We start from the raw sequence: 23,442 nt of genomic DNA on the forward strand, positions 1-23,442 counted from the left end.
GTAGAGTGAACTGTGTGGTCAGTGAGTGGTGTTGTGAAGTGATACAAGCAATGTGTATAGTTTCCTCCTTGAGAGACCTGTTATATATGTTCTATTTAGGCGACCCAAGTGGTATTTAGCACAGCGGGTCTTTGGATCGGTTATTATAAAATTTTCTTTCAGAGAGTATTTGATACGGTGGACTTTGTTCTTTTGTGAACATGTGGGCTGTTCACTTATTTTCTTCAGGACCACTTTGTGCGCATTTTGTGTCCTGTCGACCTGCGCAGTAGCTAACTACACCAGCCCTAGCTGTAACTAGATTTTACAATTTTTTTAAGCTTCTGCGTGAGCTACGTAACTTATCCAGTGACCTAGTAATTCAAGATGTGGTTCAAGGAGAAAGTGCAATTAATACAAGCGTCAGAAAAGGATGCCGCTTGTCGGTTCTTTTGCTCCTACGCCTAGGCTCGCTCTATCAGTAAACTCACCGACAGCTTCAAAATTAGAGGTCTCCTCCTGCCCGGACAAGGGTCCGCTAAAGTGTCTACGTGCGGAGATGACGCTACCATTTTATCCCGACACAGATAACCTCAAGGCTGCTTTCGGCTACTTGAAGTTTTGTGCCTCCTTTCTGGTGCCGAGTTAAATGTTACAAAAAATGCTGTCCTCCCTTTGGGAAATGCAGCACTCACCCCAAATCAGAACTTAAAAGTGAAGGAAGCTCACGCTAACGCGTAAGACTTGAAGGTAGCGAAACTGTACGCAACTTTCAAGACCATCACGACGGTTTGCGTGCACGATTTCAGCCTATTTGCTTCTTCTTCACTACCGAAACAACCTTTACTCCGTTATTGTTGCTAAAGTGTGAGCGTCCTTCATTTTTTCTGGAAGTGATAATCATTGGACATCGCTTTGGAAGGGTCTATGATATTACTTATCTTTCTCGTTCCGAGCAAGTATTGCCGCGATTACGGCGAACGCAGGGTTTTTTCTTTGCTTTTTTTTTTTTGCCTGTCTTGGGCAATCTGCCTAAGTAGGTATGTTTGGTTTGACAAACGGGCGCCAGGGACGCCGGCCAGTCGTCGCGAGGCACGCACACTCCAGCGCTGGGCATTTTCTTGGTTTTTAACTGCCAGGCGGTCGCCGCGAGGCACGCGCTCACGTGCTCGTGCTCGGCATTTTTTTTATTGTTCACTGCGGGCAAGAAAAATTATGAATGGCATTCTGCAGCTTCGCTGTTTAGCACATGTTTTTAGCGACGCAATGCGGTCATCAGCGGGCACACACACACACGACCACTAGGCATTTTCTTGGTTTTTTAACTTGCGGGTGGTCGCAGCAGTCTTGGCCAATCGCCCTAAGTAGGTATGCTTGGCTAGGCAAACGGGCGGTCGTCGCGAGGCACGCACTCACGTGCGCTAGCTGGGCAATTTTTTCGTATTTTCAACTACGAATACGAAAATTAATGTTTGCTAAACAGTTCTCTGGTAAAATAAGGGGGAGCGATTCCGAGGGGTAGTTAGTGTCTGGGGTTTCGGCCGGAACGGTCTGAGTTAGAGACCTAGCAGCGCTATTCTTTGTTGAATTCTCTTGATTATTTCTTTTATGTAAAATGATGTTATAGTTCAAATTTACGCAGTTTTTCGCAAATGAGCGTGCTTTGGTATATTTTAGGCAGGCCTAGAGGTGGGGTGCCGCATTCTAACATGTATAATTGGCATTTTTCATCGCACCGGAAGTTCCAGGTCTGTGCCTAACTTGAAACACAATGGGCTTCCTCGATTATCAGTCCCAAATCGCCCGCGGACTGCCCGAGCCTCGATTCGGTGCTCGATTTTCCCAAGTATTCCTATGGGACTTCCGGCCGTAACGCAGCCCTCGGACTGCCCGCGGGCCGTTCAGGACTGGTAAATCGAGGAGGCCCAGAATCGCTCCGCAGACCATCCCGGCCCTTAAAAAGCGCTCCTCCCGACAAATGTTGCGACCTAAATGGGGGGCACAACGGGTTATGCGTCCCACATATTCAGTCATAGTGATGCATAGCTCATAAGCACGCAGTCGAAAAACATTGAGGCAGTTTGTCTCGGCCGACTACGAAATATGGCAGAGCCTTTTTACGGGTAGTTCCCTCGCTCAAGCTGTTTCGAATGAAATGGAAATAAAGAAAGCCTGAATCGGTTCGGTCAGAGTAGATTAGGTTAGGTTTAGATTAGTTCTAATTTGGGTTTAGCTTAGGTTAGGTTGGGTTTACGTTCGGGTAATTTATTTACGTTACGTTGAAGCAGCCCTTTTAGGCAGGATTTTGCGACGGAAGGACCCGCAAATAGACTCTCCCAATAAATATGGGTGCTAAAGCAGTGTACGTACTTCCTTACCAATAACCACAGCGGGTACGCGATACTGCGTGGGTTTGCGACACATCGGTATGCGCTTCAGGGAACGCACGCAGTATTCAGAGTACGGGCAAGAAAGGTCGTTGTCCTTTTTTTTCAGTTCTTTTGCTTATACAGTAACCGCTTCCTTAATTCGTTAATTGTCTGGTGCGCATTCTTCAGCATGCACGAAGCTCATATAAAGCGTTTTCAATTCTTCCACTAGGAACGTATGCTAGTCTAAGGGTATAAATACATTTCCTATACAAACGTACGCCTTTTCCGACGCCTACAAACCCAGATGTATATACAACAACACAACCATTCCACGCAACACATTACCAACCATGCAACCCGTACGAATGCCCATTCTGGAAAATCCCCAGCAGCACATGCCACCCATTATGTGCTTGCCCCACCACCAAACCCCAACCCTTCCCCCTCCTTGGAGCAGTGGAAGCGCGAGGTTACCAGCTGCATGCTAGAGATGCAGTTTAACCTTGTGTGTCGCGCGAGAGCGGCTGCCAAGGCTCGTGGCTCTCCGCTCTCGGAAGGCCGCTCACAACACCATTATCCGCTCCAATAAACGCTGTCCGCAGCAACATCAATAGCAGGCCTAACGTTTCGTTTTGAGGTCTTATGACGTCAACCGGTGTCTTTAGGCTCAGGTTGACGGCTTGACTTACAGTAAGTAAAATTAGCACTTTTACCAGTGGTACGGTTTGGCGATGCTGGAAACTGGATGCTGGAAACATGGCATTGGGCCTACCAGATCCAAAGTTTAGACTTGCTGGTAGGTAACGGTTTTGTTGAGCTTTACGACACGCTATCATCATAATCAACAGCCTATTTAGGTCCACTGCAGGACGAAAGCCTCCCCCATTGACCTCCACCCGTTTCTGCCCTGTGCTGACCGAGTCCATTCTTTGCCTCCGAATTTTCTTATTTCATCTTTCCATCGAGTTATTGGCATCCCTCTTCTTCTAGTTCCGTATTTCGGTGTCTATTCTGTTGTCCTTGTGGTCCAGCCGTTGTCCGATTGTCGTACCACATGACCAGCCCAAGTCCACTTCTTTTTCTTAACCTGAACTATGATATCATCTATCCGAGTTTGTTCCCTATATCCAGGTAGCTCGTTTTCCGTCCCTAAGCGTTACTCCTAAAAATTATTCGCTCCATGGCACGTTGAGCGGACCTAAGCTTGCTTGCTAATTGTTTAGTAAGTCGCCAAGTTTCCGCTCCGTATGTCAACACCGGCAGGACACGTTGGTTGAATACCTTTCTTTTTAGGGATAGAGGTATCTTACCTTTCATTATTTCCGAGTGCGTGCCGAATGCACCCCATTCAAGTCCTATTCTGCGCCTGATTTCTTTCTCGTGGTTTGGGTCCGCACTGACCATCTGGACAAGGTAGTTATATTCTTGTACTTGCTCCAGTGTTTTGTCTCCTAGTCTAAAAAAGGCGTGTTCGGCATGTTTATTTACCATCACTTTAAATTTAGTCATATTCATCTTTAGCCCCACAGCGAAGTGATCTGATTGTAGTGGAGTTGCTCTGCAGATTTACTGAGCAAGACTGTGTCGTCTGAAAACCGTAAGTGGCTCAAGTATTCACCGTTTATACGTAAGCCTACGTGCTCCCAGTCAAGCCTCCTGAATACACTCTCCAGACATGTTCTGAACAATTTTGGTGAGATGGTACCTCCTTGTCGCACTCCCCTTCGGATCGGGAATTTAGCACTTTGCTTGTGAAGCGTAATTCTGCCGGTCAATTCCTCATATGGAGTCGTAGGTAGGAGTCGTAGGTACGTCAAGGAGTAGTAGGTAGTTCTTCTCTATTCCTTGGTCCTTTAAGGCGTCCATCACAGTGGCGGTGCTTACTGAATCGAACGCTTTTTCATAGTCTATAAATATCATGTCAGGTGGTTTATTATACTCTGCGCATTTTTCTATTACTTGGTTGATGACATGCAGCTACGTGACACTCACGGTACGTCGAGCTGCAGGTACCATTTAACTACAGTAGACCTCACAGCTGGGCCGTCGCAATCCCAGGTCTCCCTCTCCCCCCTGCGGCACAAATCTTTCGGGGCAGCGAGTTGTGAACTGGAAAAGATGGGAGGCTCTACGACATTGGCTTCATGAATGAGGCTTCATCGATATGCTGAAATACTGCAAGCTATGCTAGTGCTTTCGCATTAAAACGAATCCCAGTACACGGCTCGTGCGACACCAAACCGGTGTCGTACTCACACAGAGCCCACACTCCCATCTCTCGCTTGCCTAGACTTTCATAGTAATATATATATATATATATATATATATATATATATATATATATATATATATATATATATATATATATATATATATATATATATATATATATATATATATATATATATATATATATATATATATATATATATAATATATATATATATATATATATATATATATATATATATATATATATATATATATATATATATATATATACCACAGGGAAATATGGCTTTCCAATCGCTAGCCCTCGTGGGCGTCACCATTGTAGCTAGCGACGTTCCTCGCCTACTCTGCTCACCTAGCCGCATGAATTTTTTCTCACGAAGCCAAAATCAACAAAAAGGCGTAACGTATTCTTCGTGTTGATCTTTCATGAATCCTCTCAATAATCCCAGACAAATAAATCTTTTTGAGCTTCGGTTTTAGAATAGCGATTAACTTCTACAGTAATATTGTTGCTCTTTTGCAGCCAAAGTAAACTTTCCAGCCTGTTCATGAGCCACGCCAAGGACAACTGGAACGTGCCTGCCGGGACATAACGGACCGCTCTTTGACGCGCAGCTCGCCTAGACAGTGGCTCCAGATTTTCCTCTAGCATATATTGAAAGGAAACTATGTTTGCTCCCCTGGCTCCGTAGAGGGAGGAATGGGGCCTGAGGGGTGAGGGCAAGCCAATACTAGGTGCTACCTGGTGTTGTGGAATGTGTAGGATGGGCATTTGTTATACGTACAGCCTCTCAAATTTTTAATAATATAGTGGGTGCGACGACCGACCGGCACGTCAGAGCCTTATCACGGTGCTCAGCAGCGAAATAAGCGCGCACGCGCACAGGGCTATCTGTGGTATGAGTGTCTGTTGCTACGCTGTTTCCTTGAGAGTGGTACACCCCCTTCCCTGCATCTGAACTACTTTGTGCCCCATGCTGCTTAGCTACCTTTGACGGTAGCGAAACGACATTGCAAGATAATAAAATTACGCCCACCTCCCCTCGCGGGAACCCTGGTGTGATGCGACGCTGAAGGGGGTTCCATTGTGCGTTTCCGTTGGGTCGATTACTCGAATTGCGTGAGCAATCGTCGGGTAATGCGAGAGAGAGAGAGAGAGAGAGAGAGAGCATACGTAGCACGGACGACCGTCGACTGAGAGACCTTCCGGAGCGCAGCACTCCGCTCAGCGCACCCGAAGGAGAGGAGACCGCGGAGAGAGAGGGAGCTGCACATGCGCACAGCGCGCTTGCGCCGCGTGCAGCGCCGCCCACCGGCGGAGTGAGAGTGCGCTGCGTCACGCGCCCGCAGATGTTGGGCGAGAGTGTTCGCTATCGGAGAGAGGAGAGGGGGTGAGCCGAGGAGAGACGCAGCTGTGCGGACGCGGACGCCGACGGCGACGGACGCAGGACAGGGCCGCCGGCAAGAGATGCTCCTCTCAGCGTCGCATCTAAAAAACAAGGTGTCTGTTGCCCTGAGAAGAACAGCGGACAGACGACGATCCCACAGCAGATAGTTCTATGCGCGTGCGCGTACCCTCGCCTATTTTGCCGGTGAACACCGTGATAAGGCGCCGACATGCCGATCGGTCGTCGCTCCCGCAATATTATTAAACATTTGGGAGGCTGTACAAGGTTGGAGATATGTATGGAATGGCTGTGTTGTAGCATCTCTGTGGCGTCGCCAAAGCGTGCGTCGTCGATGTCGAGAGAGAGATGAGGGGTGCGGTAGATGAGCAGTGCATCTTTATCTTCCTTCGTGCGTTGGTCTTCATTGGGATACCTAAACGAGAAAAATTTTGCATGCCAGTTTGTCCATCACTTAATTCAACAACCCGGGCAATAAATTTTGTCCGCCTCTCTGCCCAGTTGGCTGCAAATTTCGACAAAAGACGACAGTCGTCTGTCACGTAAATGCCTTCCTTCTCTTTCCCGCTCACCTCTCACGCCTTTCCATCCGGTACGGCTGCTTCCACAATACGCACAGTGGAGATTTGCTCAAATTCATTCAATGTTACCGCATTCCATTGCTGGCGCGCTATCTATCTTCTGAAACTTGTTATTACTGATGGACTTCTTGCAAGCGCACAAACAGCTAGTGTCGCCCGAGACCTGTTATTAAATTTTGAGTAGGAACATTTTTTGAAAACGTATTTTTTGTTTTTACCGCAGCATTTAAAGCCATGTGTTTTTTCAGTTAAAAGGCAATTGGAATTTTTCCTGTGCTTAAAAACAAATATATTTAATGCCTTTTTTTATTTAACTATGCTGAGAAGTGTGAATACTTTTAACGATTATGAGTATTTGTAAAATTCCTGGCCAATATGAACGTGTTGTGCGGAAGAAGTTTTTACTTTTTCACAAGACTCCCATGCCATCGGACAGGTTTGAATATAGCCCGATGTTGTTAGGTTTAGTTGTGTTACTGACTTTAGAGTGATATACGGGGACGTGGGCAAGGTAGGCACTACAGCGGTGCCCGGTCGTTGAAGGGCCTGTTCTTTTAAATCCATCCTCCCGAAAGCGTGGGCGCAGCCCCACGGCGAATGTTTGTAGCTACTGGGGAAGGGGACAATCTGGCGGTCTGGTAGATAAGTTTTATTTTCCACCCGAGCTGAGCTACTATGCATTTTTTTCTGCTCCTCCTCCTGCCCCTATCACGTCACTGTCACACAAAGGTTTGGGGTTGTTTATAAATTCGCCTTTTTTTCACTTCAGAAACCGTTTTTCGTGACAAAAGTTCAGCTGAGTGAGCTACCAAAGGAGGTTAGTTCCTTCAAACTGAACAATGTTGTATTTTGGCTCCTTTAAGCTCATTTAATGTTGTATTTTGCCTCTACGTGCGTGCCCAGTAATTGGCAATACAGGGACACGGTGTCACCGGCAAGTATACGCTCGAAAGTGCCCCCAAATTTGCCCCTCAAAGTCGCCGCCACTACCGTTTTTCGTCGCTTGAAAAACGACAATTGGATTATTTTCCCTGTCTTGGTGCATCATCTCAACGTAATGGCAGTCGTTTTCGGCAGTTGTCGAACGCTGGAGGCGACTGACCGCGGAACGGCCAGAGTACTTTTGCTGTTTCATTTGCGCGCCATCCCGATGAGTAACATCCGGGTACATGGCAAGATGTGATGTTTGTAAACGATGCGACGTCATCGTTGCTGCTCATCCGCGAACCTAACAGCGGCGACCAAAATTGGCTGCGACCAGCCGCCTCGCATGTAGCGCTTTGAGCCACGCCGACCTACAAAAACGGCTGAAGTCGCACACTTTTCTGGCTCTTACACGGAAAGTTGGAACGAGATATGAGACAATCTAGTTTATTCGTGCCTCCTGCCTTGGATTGCTTCTAAGCGCATACAAACATGCAGATGTTCGTGCATTGCTGTCTGCGCACAGAAAACACAGGTTGTTAACAGGCACTGCATGGCATCGCGCTCATACTATTGGTGATGCCCTTTCTGATGGACGCGAAAAGCGAAAACGCCGTGTCTTCGAGGTTTCGACGCACTTTAAAGATTCCCAGGTGGTCCAAATTAAACCGGAGCCGTCAACTACGGCGCGTCTCATCGCCTGCGTTGCGCCGGCGCGTTATACCGTACAATCAATCAATCAATCAATCAATCAATCAATCAATCAATCAATCAATCAATCAATCAATCAATCAATCAATCAATCAATCAATCAATCAATAAATAAATAAATCGCTTGGTGATGCCGTGCTAAACGGACACCAAAGAAGATATTCGGGGGCGAGGTAAGCGTTCAAGAGGGTGAAGAAAGCTCTGGCTCATCATGCAGTTCAACTCACCGCTGTATCAGCAGTTTCCCCGTGAACAGGCTCTGGCGCTACGATTTTAAAATTCCCAATGTAAAAACTTCGAAATAACCGCAATTTTATATCTTCGGCCACTCTGCGTTTGTGGCGGAGCTCGCGTTATCCGTCCCCAACTATCCAAAGTGATTTAGCTCTAGTTGTAGCCTTCGTCGCCGACCCCGACAAGTACGCTAATTTCATCCTGGCGGACGCTACCTACGAGCACTCCAATCTGACCGATAAAAACAACGCACGCCGCAGAAAATGTCACGCGACCACAACGAGAGCGCCCGCGCCAGGCAACCACGTGCACATATCGAAGGCAATTCGTATCGTTCCTCCGTTAAAACGCTCGCTCACTGGAAAGAGAACTTGATTTGCAACGAAAACACATACGGAAGCTTATTTCTAAATTATTGTGTAGAGTACACAGAACAACGCTATTTCGCGGACCCGCTATTCCGTTCTCAGATAGGTGTAAGCCAGGCACTTTCTGTGCGCACCTAGCCCTACCTACATAGATTCGCTGAGAAGATTCTTTCTGTTCTTCTCGACAGCTGCTAATGCGAGCTCCGCTGTTCGGCTTTAGTACTCCAGGGCATCGCTCATGTAATTTTTTTAATGCCAAACGCATTAGCCCCGAGCGGTCAACCATGTCCTTCTCCTCTACCCATGCCACTCTCCCGCAAATATATACTAACCTTCGCCGTGCTTTAGACATGGGACCGGTTAATCTTGGGGCGACGCGTAGTGGAAAGCGGCAACGTACGAATAACGTGCCCCACAGCGGCGCTGAGTTTTCTATCGCTGTCTCCGCTACTTCAACTGTCTCAAGCATCAGTTGCCTTGGCAAACAGGCACAAGCCACTCTCGAGTTTCCGGACGTTTAGGTGAGCGCAATTACAGAAGGCTCTGATGCGGTTAAGCTCGGGGCCGTGCACCTTACGGCATGTGGCCGAAACAGCCGTCCCCTTCACTCGCATTGTGAAGTGGGCGATGCGTTTGGCATTGACAAAATACAGAAGGCGATGCCCAGGGGTAGTGTATGGGGTTTTGGTGGGAACGGCTTAGTTCGAGCCCTGACAGCCCTCCTTGTTTAAAGTGGAGAGCACTTTAGGGGCTTGCCTTGTCATCGTAGCTCGCTCGCTGGACCGCAAGCCACACGGCGTTCCATCGTAGCGGCTGTTGTCGCGACGTCCCAGAGAGGCTTCGAAAGCTGAGAGGTTTATAGAGTCATAAGCGTTCGAAACTTGTGAACCGCTGACGCTGGTCATACGTGTCCTCATTCTTTTGCGCACAGATAACTGCAGGCCTGCATTTAAGGCAAAATATACGTAATCAACCGGCAGGGGCCGCATTCATTTAGTTAGGGGCGCTTCTTGGGTTAGTTTTTACTATCGTATGAGAAAAATCGTGGCAGTGAAACGCCGGCCCGTGCGGGAGGAAATAAAGCGCAAAAGGTACCGAACTCCCGCTGGCGAAGTTTCAGGCAGGGGGTGCGCGAGTACTGCGAAGGCGGGAAATTTGAAATGCGTTAAACAAAGCTCCGTTGAATTAATCAGGATATGAATGAGACAGGGCGACGAAAAGAGTGATGGGTGGTAAGAGTGAGCGGATAACGGCCCCTCAGCCCATTACGGCGAATCAAAGCTCTGCACCTCCGAAAGATTTCACATTGAGGGGAACGGCTTTACCTTTTTCAACTTTCCAGATTATATTTAATGTACAATGTTCCTTTATCTCAGTTTTGCGCAGTTTTCTTCATAAATACGGGTGTTTTGGTGTATTTTAACTATGTTTACGGATAAGACACGGCATTTAAAAAATGTTTAATTAGCATTTTTTTATCCCAATGAAACTGCATGGCGTGTGCCTATTATTTTGAAACGAAATATCGGTTTGCGGACCACGGAGCACTCACAAGCGAGCCTGATACATTTTGCGGAACAAATGTGCTGTCTTTGGAGGTTATATAACGCGAGCGCACTCACCCACAGTTAGGCATAGCTCATATGCACGCTGTAGAAGAATTTCCAGGTAGTTTGTCTGGGCCGACCTCGAAATAATATAAGAGTATTTTTAACGGACATTCCGTCGCATCAGGCTGTTTTGAATTAAACGGAATTGAGAAAAGCGTGGTTAAATTCGCTCATGTTAGATTAGGTTGGGTTTAAATTAGTTTAAGATCGTGTTGAGGTTTGGTAAAGTCGGAAATAGGTTTGCTTAGGATATGTTACGTTACGTAAACAGCCTTTTTAGATAGGCGCTAAGACGGAAAGACGTTCAAAAAATTCTGGGCCATCTCGACTAACGTGAAACCTGAGGAGAGGCGAAGCATGCAGCGTATAGTACTCTTGGCGTCTTGCCGTTTTTGCCAACGGAGATGAAACCGTTGGGGGTAGAGGTATACAGCTTTGCTGTAAAAGTCTCTTGTCTTTGAAGCACGAAGCTCTCTAGAGCGAGGCGTAGACGGGTGTCCCGGTCTTTTTTTACTACACGTTACGTTGAAGCACGGGGCGTATACGAGTTTCTCGGTGTTTAGTACCAAGACTACATAAGATAACGATTACGACAACGACACGAGACGCCAACACCCGCATCCTAAGGGGCTTCGCCCCTAATAAACTCTCCGACGAAATATGAGGGCGAAAGCAGCGCACATGCCTGCTCACAAAGCGCTGTCGAATACTAAAGCGGGTGCGCGATAATATGTGTGCTTGCTACACTTTGGCTATAGGCTTCATAATAGCACACGTGTTCAGAGTACGGCACAGATAGGTTATAATCAGCCCTTTCAGTGGATGCCTTCATAGTAACTCAGTCTTTGATTCATTGTTAGGTGCATGCCTCAGCAAGCACCAAGCTTATATACACCCCTTTCGCCTATACAGGTATGTTTCATACTGTGGGTATAAATAAATATGCTAAACTAACCACGCCTTAGGCGACCCTTACCAACCGAGCCGTACTACAACTCAACAATTCTACACAACATATCACCAGCCCTATACCCCGACGAGCACCCATCCTGTGAAACCCCCCAAAACCACGTACCACCTAGTATGGGTTTGCCCCTAACACCAAAAAATCATCCCTTCCCCCTTCTTAGAACACTGGGAGCGCGAGCTGACCAGCTGCCTGCTAGAGACGCAGGCTAACATTGTGTCTCAGAAGAGAGCGGCTGCCGCGACTCGCGGCTTTCCGGACTTGGAAGGCCATGCAACTCCCTTGTACCCGCCACTAAACGTGTTCAACAACAACAGTAGCAGGCCTAACGCTTTGTTTTGAGGTTTTTACGGCGCCAACTGGTGCCTGCAGCTTCTACAGTAAGTAAAATTAGCACTTTTACCAGTGGTACGGGTTGGCGACGTTGAACACCAAAACGTGGCGTTGGGCCTACCACGTCCTTCGTTTTAAATGCAGAGCATTTCAGTAACTCACGATGTCACCCGCGTTGTCCCGTCGTAGTCCGCACCGTCGTTGTCCGCACCCCTCCCCCTACACTATATAAAAGAAAATACTATCCGGCGCCTGGTTTCAATCCCTCGACCCTGCGGGCGGAACGCAATGTACATGGTGCTCTACCCACTGCGCCACAAAGCCGACACAGAATGGGACGCTACGAACGCGCCTTATATCGTTAACTCATTCAAATTACTGCTGACGAGCGCTCTCTCGTCATGCCACAAGTGCAACAACATTAACGTAACGCAAACTACTCAACGTCGTGCGCCCCCGGAAATGCTCTGCATTTGATCGTGCCCCTCGCGAGGGGGATGTTTCACTGCGTCTTCTCTCGGTCGCGGGACCCGTGACGCCATCTGGCGGAGGTGCGGCACAACTCGTAGCACTTTGAAAAGATGCGGCGCCAGCCAGCTGTGTGTGTGCGTGTCGCACTTGTACAAATGGCGAGTGCATTGGCTGTCCACAGAGCAAAGCATTCGTGCAAGTAAGCCGTTGCAGTCAGTCAGTCAGTCAGTCAGTCAGTCAGTTAGTTAGTTAGTTAGTTAGTTTTTTCCACCCGAGCTGAGCTACTATGCATTTTTTTCTGCTCCTCCTCCTGCCACTACTACGTGACTGTCGCACAAAGGTTTGGGGTTGTTTATTATTTCGCCTTTTTTTTCACTTCAGAAAGCGTTTTTCATGACAAAAGTTCAGCTTAGTGAGTTACCAAAGGAGGTTAGTTCCTTCAAACTGAACAATGTTGCATTTTGGTTATTTAAACTAATTTAAGCTACTTTAATGTTGTATTTTGGCTCTACGTGCGTGCCCAGTAATTGGAAATACAGGGACACGGCGTCACCGGCAACTATACGCTCGAAAGAGCCCCCAAATTTGCCCCTCAAAGTCGCCGCCACTAGCGTTTTTCGTCGCTTGAAAAATGACAATTGGAGTATTTTCCCTGTCTTGGTGCATCAATTCAACCTAATGGCAGTCGTTCTTATACTTGCCGGTAGTTCACCCAGACGTTGAGCCTAACGATGTGCTAAGCAACGCCATATTCATTGTGCATCGAGCTGCACGTACCAGTTAACTACGGTAGACCACGCAGTGTTTCTTAGGCCTAACGCCGGGGCGTCGCAATCCCGCATCTCCCTCTCCCTCTACGACGCAAATTCTTTGGAGCAGCGCGTTGTAAACTAGAAAATATGGGAGGCTCCACGACGTTGGCTTCATGAGTGAGGCTTCACGAATATGCTGAAAAACCGCCAAAGTATGCTAGTGCTTTCGCATTACAACAAGACCCATTACCCGGTTAGTGCGACACCCAAACCAGTGTCGCACTAACACTCAGCCCCTAATCGGAGCTCGCGCTCCCATATAGTTTCATAGTGATGTAGATACTAGAGGGAAATCAGGCGTTCCAAGCACGGGCCGTCGTCGGCACCACCATTGCAGTGAGCGACGTTCCTCGCCTACTTTGATCAGCCAGCCGCACAGAGTTGTTTTTTTTGTCTCAAAAGCAAAATCCACAAAAAAGGTAACATCCTTTTCCTGTTGATCTCACTTGAAGCTTCTAAATATACTCTGACAAAAGAGTATTTTTGAGATCTAATTTTACGGTACAAGCAAATTTAATTAAACTTCTAGATTAATATTGTTGCTTTTTAGCAGCCAGAGGTAACTTTTGAGCCTGTTCATGAGCCGTGCCAAGGACAGGTTGAACGTGCCTGCCCCGGACATGGCGGAACGCTAGTTGACGCACGGCTCGCCTAGACAGTGGCGCCAGATTTCCCCTTGGTATATATAAGTATGGAACTCTATGTCTGCTCCCACTGGTGCACGGAGGCAGAGATGGGGTTTGGGTGGTAGGGGCAAGGTGGTGCGTGGTGTTGTGGAATTTGCAGCACGGACATTTGTTTAGACGTACAAGGTTGGTGATATGTTGTGTCCAATTGCTGTGTTGCAACATGTCTGTGGCGTCTCCAAAGCGTGCGTCGTTGAGGTTGAGAGAGAGATATGGGGGGGCGGGGTCGATGAGCAGAGCATCTTTAGTTTTCTAAATGCGATGGTCTTCCTTGGGTTTCCTGAACGGGAAAATTCAAGCACTCGGGCAAAACAATTTGGCCGCGTATCTGCTCACTTCGATGCGAAATTCGTCGAAAGATGGCGGTCGCCTCCCGCTACTGCCATGTAAATGCCTCCCTTCTCTTTCCCTATCACCTCTCACGCCTTTTTTTCCTCCGGTCTCGCTTCTCCCAGGATGAACAAAGGTGGAGGTTTGCTTGAATCCATTCAACGTTACCGCTATCCACTGCTCGTGCGCTATCTACTAGAATTTTTCCTTATTGTTGGAAATCTTGCAATGCGCCAGGAAGACTAAAGGCGCCCGCGAGCTCTTTATAAAATTTTGAGTCAAACTATCTTTTCAAGGCGTATTTTTTATTTTCTGCTGCAGAAAATAAACCGCTATGTAGTTTTAATTAACAGAATATTGAAAATATAGCTTGTGGTTTGCATCAAATATACTTAATGTTTTTTTTTTTGCTAAACAATGTTGAAGAGTATTAATATTTTGGAACGGGTATGAGTATTTTTAAAATGTTTTGCCAATATATATCTTTCGCGTACAACATGCATCAACTTTACTAGCGGGTTTACCGGGTTTCGTTATTATTCAAACTACTCAAACTATTCGTGAACATGTGTGTTCTATTCATTTAATTTCTTCAAGAGCAGTTTGCATACATCCTGTGTCCTGTCAATCAGTGTAGTAGCCAACTCAGCCAGCCCTAATTGTAACTAGATTTTATAAATTCTCTTGAGCTTCTCCGAGAGCTGTGTAGTTTATCCAGAGACCTAGTGATATGGTCCACGGAGAAATTGCAATTTATACAGGCGTGAAACAAGGATGCCCCTTGTCGCTTGTCTTTCTCCTACGTCTATGCCCCATCTATCAGGAAACTCACCGACAACTCCAAAAGTAGAGGCATCCACCTTCCCGGACAAGGCTTCGCTAAAGTGTCTGCGTACGGAGATGACGCTACCATTCTATCCCGGACCCAGATAACTTCATGGCTTCTTTAGGCTACTTCAAGTCTTATGCCTCCTCTCTGGTGCTGAATTAAATGTCACAAAAAGTGCTCTCCTTCCTTTGGGAAATGCAGTTCACGCCCCAACTCAGCACTTAAAAATGAAGGAAGCTCACACTATAACGTAAGACTGGAAGGTAGCGAAGCTCTACGCAACCTTCAAAACCATCACGATTTTTAGGTCCACGATTGCAGCCGATTTGCTTCTTCTTCGCTGACGCAACGACCTTTACTACGGCATTGCTGCTGAAGTGTGAGCTTTCTTCATTTTTTGGAAGTAATAAGGCGTACGCTATGACTTATCTTTCTCGTTCCAAGCAAATGTTGGCAGAGTTACGGCGAACGCTGGAGTTTCTTTTTTGGCCAGTCTTGGCTAATCTTTTAAAGTAGGTCTCCTTGGCTTAACAAACGTGGGACGGGGACGCTGGGCGGTGGTTGCAAGCCCCTCCTACACGAGCGCTCTCCATTTTCTTGTTTTTTTTTAACTTCCGGCCGGTCGCCGCGTTGCACGCACACACGTGGGTGCGCTCGGCATTTTATTTACATGTTCAACTGCGGACAGGAAAAAAATAAGATTTGCTAAACAGCGTTGCTTTTAAAAATAGTTTGGGACTCGAAGATTCCTGGTGTCAAATTCACCGAAGATGCTGTTTGACATGACATGTGGCCCAAGCTGGTTGAAGACTTTCAAAAGAATGTCGTCCAGGCTACGTCTTTCAACTGCCCTTTCTCCAAGAAATCGTATTTGATTAAATGCGCTTTTCTTGCTAACTTCTTCTTTATCTCCAGGATTATGCTGCCTTCAAATCCTGTTACCCACAAATTATCCAGCCACATTTTCTCTTTTTTGGGCGATGGAAGCACCGAGAGTTTAGGGAGAGATCCTCTCCGCCTCCCACGTCGCTCTGCGTGTTGTGGTATTCATTGCATCGAACTCATGAGCCAGTTGTCGGCCCTCAAAGTCATCTCTTGACTTCTTAGTGACGTAGAAGCTCCGGGAAAACCTTTGATCGGTCCCTTTGGACGGGTTCTTTGTCCAACTATAGCCAGGAACCTACACCCCACTGCAGCTATCCCGTGGAGGCCCTTCAAGGCCGTCATTAGCTTAGCTAAGTAAATTCGTGCACTGGATCCTGATGTTGATATTGTGAATCAACAACCTGCCAGGCTGCGGGAAAAAGGAGAAAGGGCCCATCTCCCCGCGAGGGGGACTCGAGTAAATGCGCCGCATAGGGGGTGGGTGTATTGCTTTAACGTTTAGTGTTTGGGGAGTTGGTGGTAGTGAATGCGTTGTATCAGCAGCTTCTTGACGTAGTTTGAATGAGTCAAGGATATAAGGCGCGTTCGTAGCTTTTCATTCTGTGTCAGTTTTGTGGCGCAGTGGGAAGAGCACCATGCACCTCGCGTTCCGCCCACAGGTAGTGAATGCGTTGTATCAGCAGCTTCTTGACGTAGTTTGAATGAGTCAAGGATATAAGGCGCGTTCGTAGCATTCCATTCTGTGTCGGCTTTGTGGCGCAGTGGGTAGAGCACCATGTACCTTGCGTTCCGCTAGCAGGGTCGTGGGATCGAAACCAGGCGCCGGTAAGTATTATTTTTTTATATAGTGTAGGGGGAGGGGTGCGGACCTGTTGTTGAGAGCGAGGAGGGTAGCGTGATGCGGGAGAGGAGGAGTGGGGAAGAGGGCGCACCTGGAACGGCTGTTGCGGACGCCGAGGCATGCCAACGCCGACAACGCCGGGTGACATCGTGAGTTAAAGAAATGCTCTGCATTTAAAAATAGTAACTGGGAAGACGGGCAAGTGAGTGGATCCACCAGATTTTCCGTGGTTACGTCTGACTTCAGGTAGGTTGCCATAGAACGCCAGAAACAACCCGCGGCAAAAAGCGAATTCTTCACACAAAAAGAAATATTATTTCGCTGGGGAGTAACAGAGAACGCTTTCTGTCCCAACTGTGGCCAAACGGAATCCACAGCACATACTTCATCAAGCTGCACTGTAGCGTGTTGCTTTTAGCGCCTCATACACCATGCCGCTTTATATTTGGGGCTTACACGGTGTCAACTGAGAGTGCAGTGCCCTGGCACTCTCCTGGGCAAACTGTTCGCAGTAATTGGTGATTATTTACTGACAACCGCTACAGTGCCGTTGCACAGAATAGCCAGCTACCTATGCAGTGGCCCTTGCACTCCTTGTTCAGACAAAACCTCGTGACCTTTCTAAGAGGTGAGTTGGCCCTGTTGGGTGAGGTATAGTTTCTGCGACATTGGTCTACCCGGTTTCTAGAGGTGTCGAGCAAAAGGGCTATTATTCATGCCAGTTTTCCGGACTTGTGTGCTTAGGGATATATGTTGTTACACTTGGTTATTTTTTTTGTAAGAATTGATTAATAATTCGCCACATCTTTCGCTGCGGCATTAACCCCACCTTTGTAGAAAATATTTGTGCATTCTCGTCTAGACTTATTCTGCAGCCTTGTTTCCGTGGCATGTCAACCTGTTGGCTGTGATCAACCCTAAATTGTTTCCGTGTTTATCCTTTGTTTGTAACGAACTTTAATTTATTTGTTCTTTTTTTCTGGAAGTGTGTGTAATTGTTAGCCTTCGGGATCTGTTAGTTTTATAACACGCTCTGCACTTGTTTTATTGTTTCTGGTTGTTACTTTGTGTCATAGGTGCCAGGATTGTTTTGATAATAGATTTCTTTTCAGACAGACATGCATACACCCATATTTACACAGGCAGACAGACAGACAGACAGACAGATAGACAGACAGACAGACAGACAGAAATGTTCGCGTTTAGGATCCCAAGAAAGGTTTTCGTCTTTATAACAGGAGCAAGAATACTTGATCATCAGGTTTATGCAGGCAAGATCGTACTAAACTACCGAACTGGTGTCATAGCGCATTCATGTTAATAGTATTCAGCATTTATCAAGGAGAAACCACCGTCAGGCATGGTGTAAGTACACAAACAAGAGTACCAGCATTACTTTATTAATAATACACGGTGGATTGGTTTCTACGATATCCAGTAAAAAAACTACTTGTTGATATGCGCATAACCGGTTTCTGATGTGTGCGTGCGGCATTGCTGTGCAATCTTTCTCTTGCAGCGTGTTTTATCCGACGTGTGCTTCAGTTTTTTTCGTTGTTGTTGTTGTGCCCTTCAACAGATGTAATCACTGTGAATAGGTGATCAGTTACGATCTCCCTTCCCTTGCTTATGGTTTTCGTTCTTTTTCTTTGTTTGTTTTTCTTGTTATTGTCCCATGTATCTCACTTTTTTACACCCTGCTACGACCCCTAAGCTGTTGTCAGCAGGATTGTAAATAAATAAATAAATAAATAAATAAATAAATAAATAAATAAATAAATAAATAAATAAATAAATAAATAAATAAATAAATAAATAAATAAATAAATAAATCCAATTACAGCCAAAAACAGCAGGCATGCAGCCAATTCTTCTATTTCGAACCCTGAAGTGCGGACTCATCCCTTCATAAGAGGATCAATCCCCTCATATTTCTGTAATTACGCGCAGTATTTTTCCGAGATATTTTAGGCTTTGACCCTGCTAATTTGTTGTCACTTAGCTAAAACTGTGTTTCACATGCACGTTTTTTTTTTTTTTTCAGTTAGCACTTAAACGCGTTGTACTCGTCTCACCATCTCTTCCTCGTCTTTCATAATGAGTAGAGCCTCTCGCTCGTCCCCGACCTCCCCGTACGTCCTCTTACACCAAGCGCAAATGTATCCCACATGCTTTCTTGCTGGCTGGCATCTCCGCCCATTAAATAAACATCCGCTCCTTTCAGCGAAGCAGAAGCCCGGGGTGCTTTATTTCGACCATGAAGCCGAATGTATGCCGGAGCTTTTTCAGAAACGCTCGAAGGTCGCCAGCCGAAGACGCCGTTGTGGACGGCGACAAAATGCCGCGGCTTAGAATTTCTCTCTCCCCCTCGCTTGGTGCGTTATCGGTCAACGAGGCGCATCCTTGGGGCTTTATGCGGCCTCATGCAAAAGGTACACACGGTGTACGCTTTCTATTACATCCTGGTCGCGCTTCCATTTTGTCCGTAGTTGCAATACGAAAGTAGGAGGACATCGAAAGCAAGCTTCACGGCCGAAAATTCCATCATCAAATTGAAAGCGATGAAAGGCTGACGGAAGCTACCTTCGAATTATGGATGGATGCGCGTACATTGTACACGTTAAGAACCGATTACTAGAAATGTCGCAAAGCGACGTTTTTCGTTAATGTTTGACGGGGACTGTGAAAGGGCAGAAAGCAAAACTGGACGGGCAACATTGAATTAGACTGCAACGTCACCAAGGGCGCAGTACAGAACAGTCGGTGTAGGGGGGTAATCACGTCACCCACTAGCTGACAGGCCTGAACTATATGCTCACATTCCCGTTCTATTTGTTGTCACTTCGTGATTTGTCTCTACGAATGACCTACGTACAGCTCAGCTGCAAGCTCCTAACAACCGGAGTCAATATGCGTTACGGAGGTTGCCCACAAAGCAATACAACACGCGCTGACCTGCCGGGGGTCGCCCAGCGGCGTCGCGCTGTACGTAGCACTAGGTTGTGGTTTTTTACTGGCGCCAGTTTTTCTTGGGCTTCTTAAACACGAAAATTCTGGTCAGTCCGTCCGCACGTACATCTGTCTGTCTGTCTGTCTGTCTGTCTGTCTGTCTGTCTGTCTGTCTGTCTGTCTGTCTGTCTGTCTGTCTGTCTGTCTGTCTGTCTGTCTGTCTGTCTGTCTGTCTGTCTGTCTGTCTGTCTGTCTGTCTGTCCCACATTCCGTCATTCGACCAAATGTTAGAAGAATTCTTGAAATAAAAGTTTGTATAGCCAAAACCTTTCCGAACCATTCAATCAACCCTTCTCGTTCACATTTTGTACCAAAAAGAAAATATTAGGCATATTTGAGGTAAAATATTCATGAACAACTGCCACTCGCAGGGTTCTATAATTCCAAATAAATGTGAGCTTGATATTGGCGATGTGAAATAAAAAATGCACTGAAAACAATATTTTGACCCAAAAAATACAAAAACACTTCGCGCGAGCCTGCGCCACGTGGCTGCGTTCCATGTTCAACAGTACCAAAAGGTTATAGTACAGGGTGCGAGCTGTGGGATGCGGGAAAATTGAATTGAATTCAGCAAAACTTCTTCGTGTTTGTCGTGGGAGAATCAAAAGGGAGGGAAAGAGCTTGGCAGTGGGCGGGGGACAGGCGAGAGACATTAAAGTGACGGAGGCGGCCGAAGACTTGTCTTTAGACGACACTTGCGGCGAAGTGAGATCATGCGCAGCCATTTGTTCTGCGGACGGCCACACAGCTCCCCCAAACCCGCTTACAGCTCAGTAAAGTGATCTCTCTCTCTCTCTCTCTCTCTCTCTCTCTCTCTCTCTCTCTCTCTCTCTCTCTCTCTCTCTCTCTCTCTCTCTCTCTCTCTCTCTCTCTCTCTCTCTCTCGCTCTCTGTGATTCTCCACTGGATGTAAAAAAGAACCACCGTGTGTCAAAATTTTGGCGCGCGTTAACTTCTGGCAGGTAGTCTTAATTAACTCGGAGCTCTCCACTACGTCGAGACTCATTAGGTCGGTTGCTGCTTCGGCGCATAAGACGGAAATTTGAACTGAAAGATAGCACACGGGCATGCAATATTCCGTTTCAAGATAAGTACAGGCCCGACAGTCGGCGCGATGAAGAGCGTTAATTACACTCGTCGTTGTGCCGCGCCCCACGTCAAAACCGACATAAAAGACACAAACTTTTATTTACCCAAAGAATGCGCAGAAAGGAGCTAAGAGAACATTTTACAGTGAAAAAAACCACGGAAGTTTGGGAAGTAAACCAGCACTGCTGGGTCTCGAACCGAGGCCGTCCGGAGCCCTGAGGTACTGAAGTCGAACAGTGGAAGTCATTTTGGCATAATTGTTGATAAAGAAAGCACGAGTGTCCCAAGCGACTTAGTAGGTGGCGCTGGGTGGGCGCAGGAAGTGCCTGGCTTGTGCCTATCTGGAAACGGAATGGCGCTACGGGAATATGCAAATACCATGGCACCCTGTTATAACAAAATCGCTTTACTCAAAATCTCTCTTTATACGAAATTTCTCATTGTCCTCAGTGCAGTTCGCAGCGAAGAAATAACCTCTGCTCGCAATGAAGTGACGCTTACAGCGAAGCCAGCTTCCAGTCTTCGGAAATTTGTTATAACGAGCGGCTACTTATGCGAGTTTATATGCAAATATAAGGGACGCATATGCAAGGATGCATGCAAGATCGAGTACACAACAAAATATGTACTGGTCACTCTTCGCCGCCATGACCATGTTTGCGTTTTATCATGACATGTACGCCTCTCAACGGAGAAAAGTACGTCTCTGTGTGTGCAGGTGCCGTCAAAAGTAATTGGAACACGGTCTCCTGAATTTACACTTCTATATTCTTTCGGAGACTTCCTGGCGGCATTGGTGGGCATTTAAAGGAATCATCCCTAATAGAAAGAGTTTCCCGTAAACTGGTAATGGCTGTCATAAATCCAGTAAGGGAATTATTTTGTCATATTCACAAATCCTTGTTCCAGTTACTTAGGATGGCCTCTGTGCTTACATGTATTATTACACCCTCCCCCTCAAACACCTTTTTTAATGGCCACGCGCAATAACAGACCAATCTGCCAACTAGATATGTTGCTGCGCGAGTTCCATAGAAGCCGCTTATACCGCTGGTACAAGGGTTTTTGTAAAGGAGGATTTCATTTTGGTCATCAATTGTTCATGAATTCGGTGGCCAAAGAATTCTGAAAGCCAGCGTTCTTGTGCACGTACACCAAAGTACGATACATCGTTTTTACATGGTGCTGCCACCTTCTAACAGCAGTCCTACCTAATCTTTAGCCTATATTCTGACAGCCTTATTTTAGCAGGCCGGTTCCAATACATTCCGGCGGGCATGTGTGCTTGTTTATGGTGCTCCAGATATATATGTATGCTGCCCATGCACATGCGTTTATTCCGCTACTGGACAGCGAATAAAAGGGAAGCGTTGCTCCTTTCTGGTCAATGCAATGGGTTAGAAATATGAAAAAAGCCTGGGGTGGAGGTTAAACTAAAAATTTACCATCGCTTTCCAAAGCAAGTTGAGGGAAACGCGAAAGCTAGAAGTGCGTACAACCTTCGCGTGGAGTGCGTCCAATCGACCGTTAAACCTTGAAGGACCCAATTGATCGCAAACCACGAACGAACCCATGCGACGATTTTTCGCGCATTATGTAAACGCATCCACGAACGATCCCGATGTATACCAACACGTGGTTTATGAGATAAAGCTATACTACTGTACTCATTTTTCATGATCAATGCGTGTATTGCCTGATCAAGAAACGTTCCTTTCTCGCGATATTCAGTAATCGTTTGGACACAATCGAAGCCCCGTATCACGCAAGCGCCGTGTGTCAAGGGTCTTTTTCGATCGACCAACCGGTCTACGGGAATGGAGGCGAAAAGCGAAAATGCCCGAGTGTTCGAGATTGAGGCGCACGTTAAAGATCACCGGGTGGTCCAAATTAATACGGAGCCCTCCACCGCCTATGTCGCGTCAGAGCGTTAAACCCCACAATCAATCAATCAATTGGTCTATGGGAAAGGCGTTAGTGTTTTGTCAGGACGCATTGGTCCCACTAAGAACGCCCTCGCTCTAAAAAGTGGCTGATAAACCTTGCGAACTTCTTTGTCCTGAGAGCAATCATTGTATCACTGGGCTGCGCATCCGGTGAGATAATGGGCGCAGTCACAAGGATGCACCACTGGGCATGTGCAGGACAGTACAAAACATGCCAAGATGCTATAAAGACTTAGAATTGAAAAGGCATGCAGAGACTCACCGCAGAAGACGGCGCAGACTGCACCCAGCAGCAGGAGGCGTTTCGTGAAAGAATCCATTGTATAAACCGCACGTATAAACGGTGCACACAAGCGCGCGCGCGCTGCTACCCGGAATGGCCGCGGAGTAACGACGAGCAAAAAGACACCTCGGCTCGCCGCTCGGCTGAGAGAGGCGTGCTAAACTGAATTCCAGTTGCGTCTCTCCTGTTCGTATATAGGAAAAGCCACGCTAGCGCCTGTCGAGTAGCGCCTGGGAATAGCGTCGTCTGTCCACCATGGGAAACTTTTGTGTTCGATAATGAATCTGTCGACGGAACCTTTAATTCTTTTTTTTTTCTCCTAGCCTGCGATGTGTTGGCCTTGACTGTTTTTCTATAGATGTGTATTTAGTGTTCTCTCTTTTTTTGACTCGCGGTCGTCCTTGGTAGACGCGTAAGGAGACTGCGTTTGACTTGAATAAAAGGGTGTCTCAACGCTCACGGTTTGTGCAACGCGAATCGGAATTGCATATCGACCACGGCTCTTATCGCTTAATTCCGTTGTGGGTATACGCAATCAA

General features: G+C 46.8%; 1 protein-coding gene across 2 annotated transcripts in view; it reads right to left on the reverse strand.

The window, feature by feature from the left end:
• The window catches only part of LOC144150172 (uncharacterized), a 75,053-nt gene that overhangs the window by 41,435 nt on the left and 10,176 nt on the right, over nucleotides 1–23,442 (reverse strand). Inside the window, exon 1 of one of the 2 annotated variants that reach the window (XM_077682013.1) lies at nucleotides 22,883–23,078. The exons of the other annotated variant lie outside the window; for it this stretch is intronic. Within the exon in view, the coding sequence (XP_077538139.1) occupies nucleotides 22,883–22,940 (58 nt within the window). The 5' untranslated portion in view covers nucleotides 22,941–23,078. Of the gene's footprint in view, nucleotides 1–22,882; nucleotides 23,079–23,442 lie in introns of those variants that run through there. 2 annotated transcript variants of the gene reach the window in all.

The sequence above is a fragment of the Haemaphysalis longicornis genome, unplaced genomic scaffold, assembly GCF_048455015.1.
Source record: "Haemaphysalis longicornis isolate Haplotype H1 unplaced genomic scaffold, Haemaphysalis longicornis Haplotype H1 scaffold_8, whole genome shotgun sequence".
Taxonomy (NCBI): Eukaryota; Metazoa; Arthropoda; class Arachnida; order Ixodida; family Ixodidae; genus Haemaphysalis; species Haemaphysalis longicornis.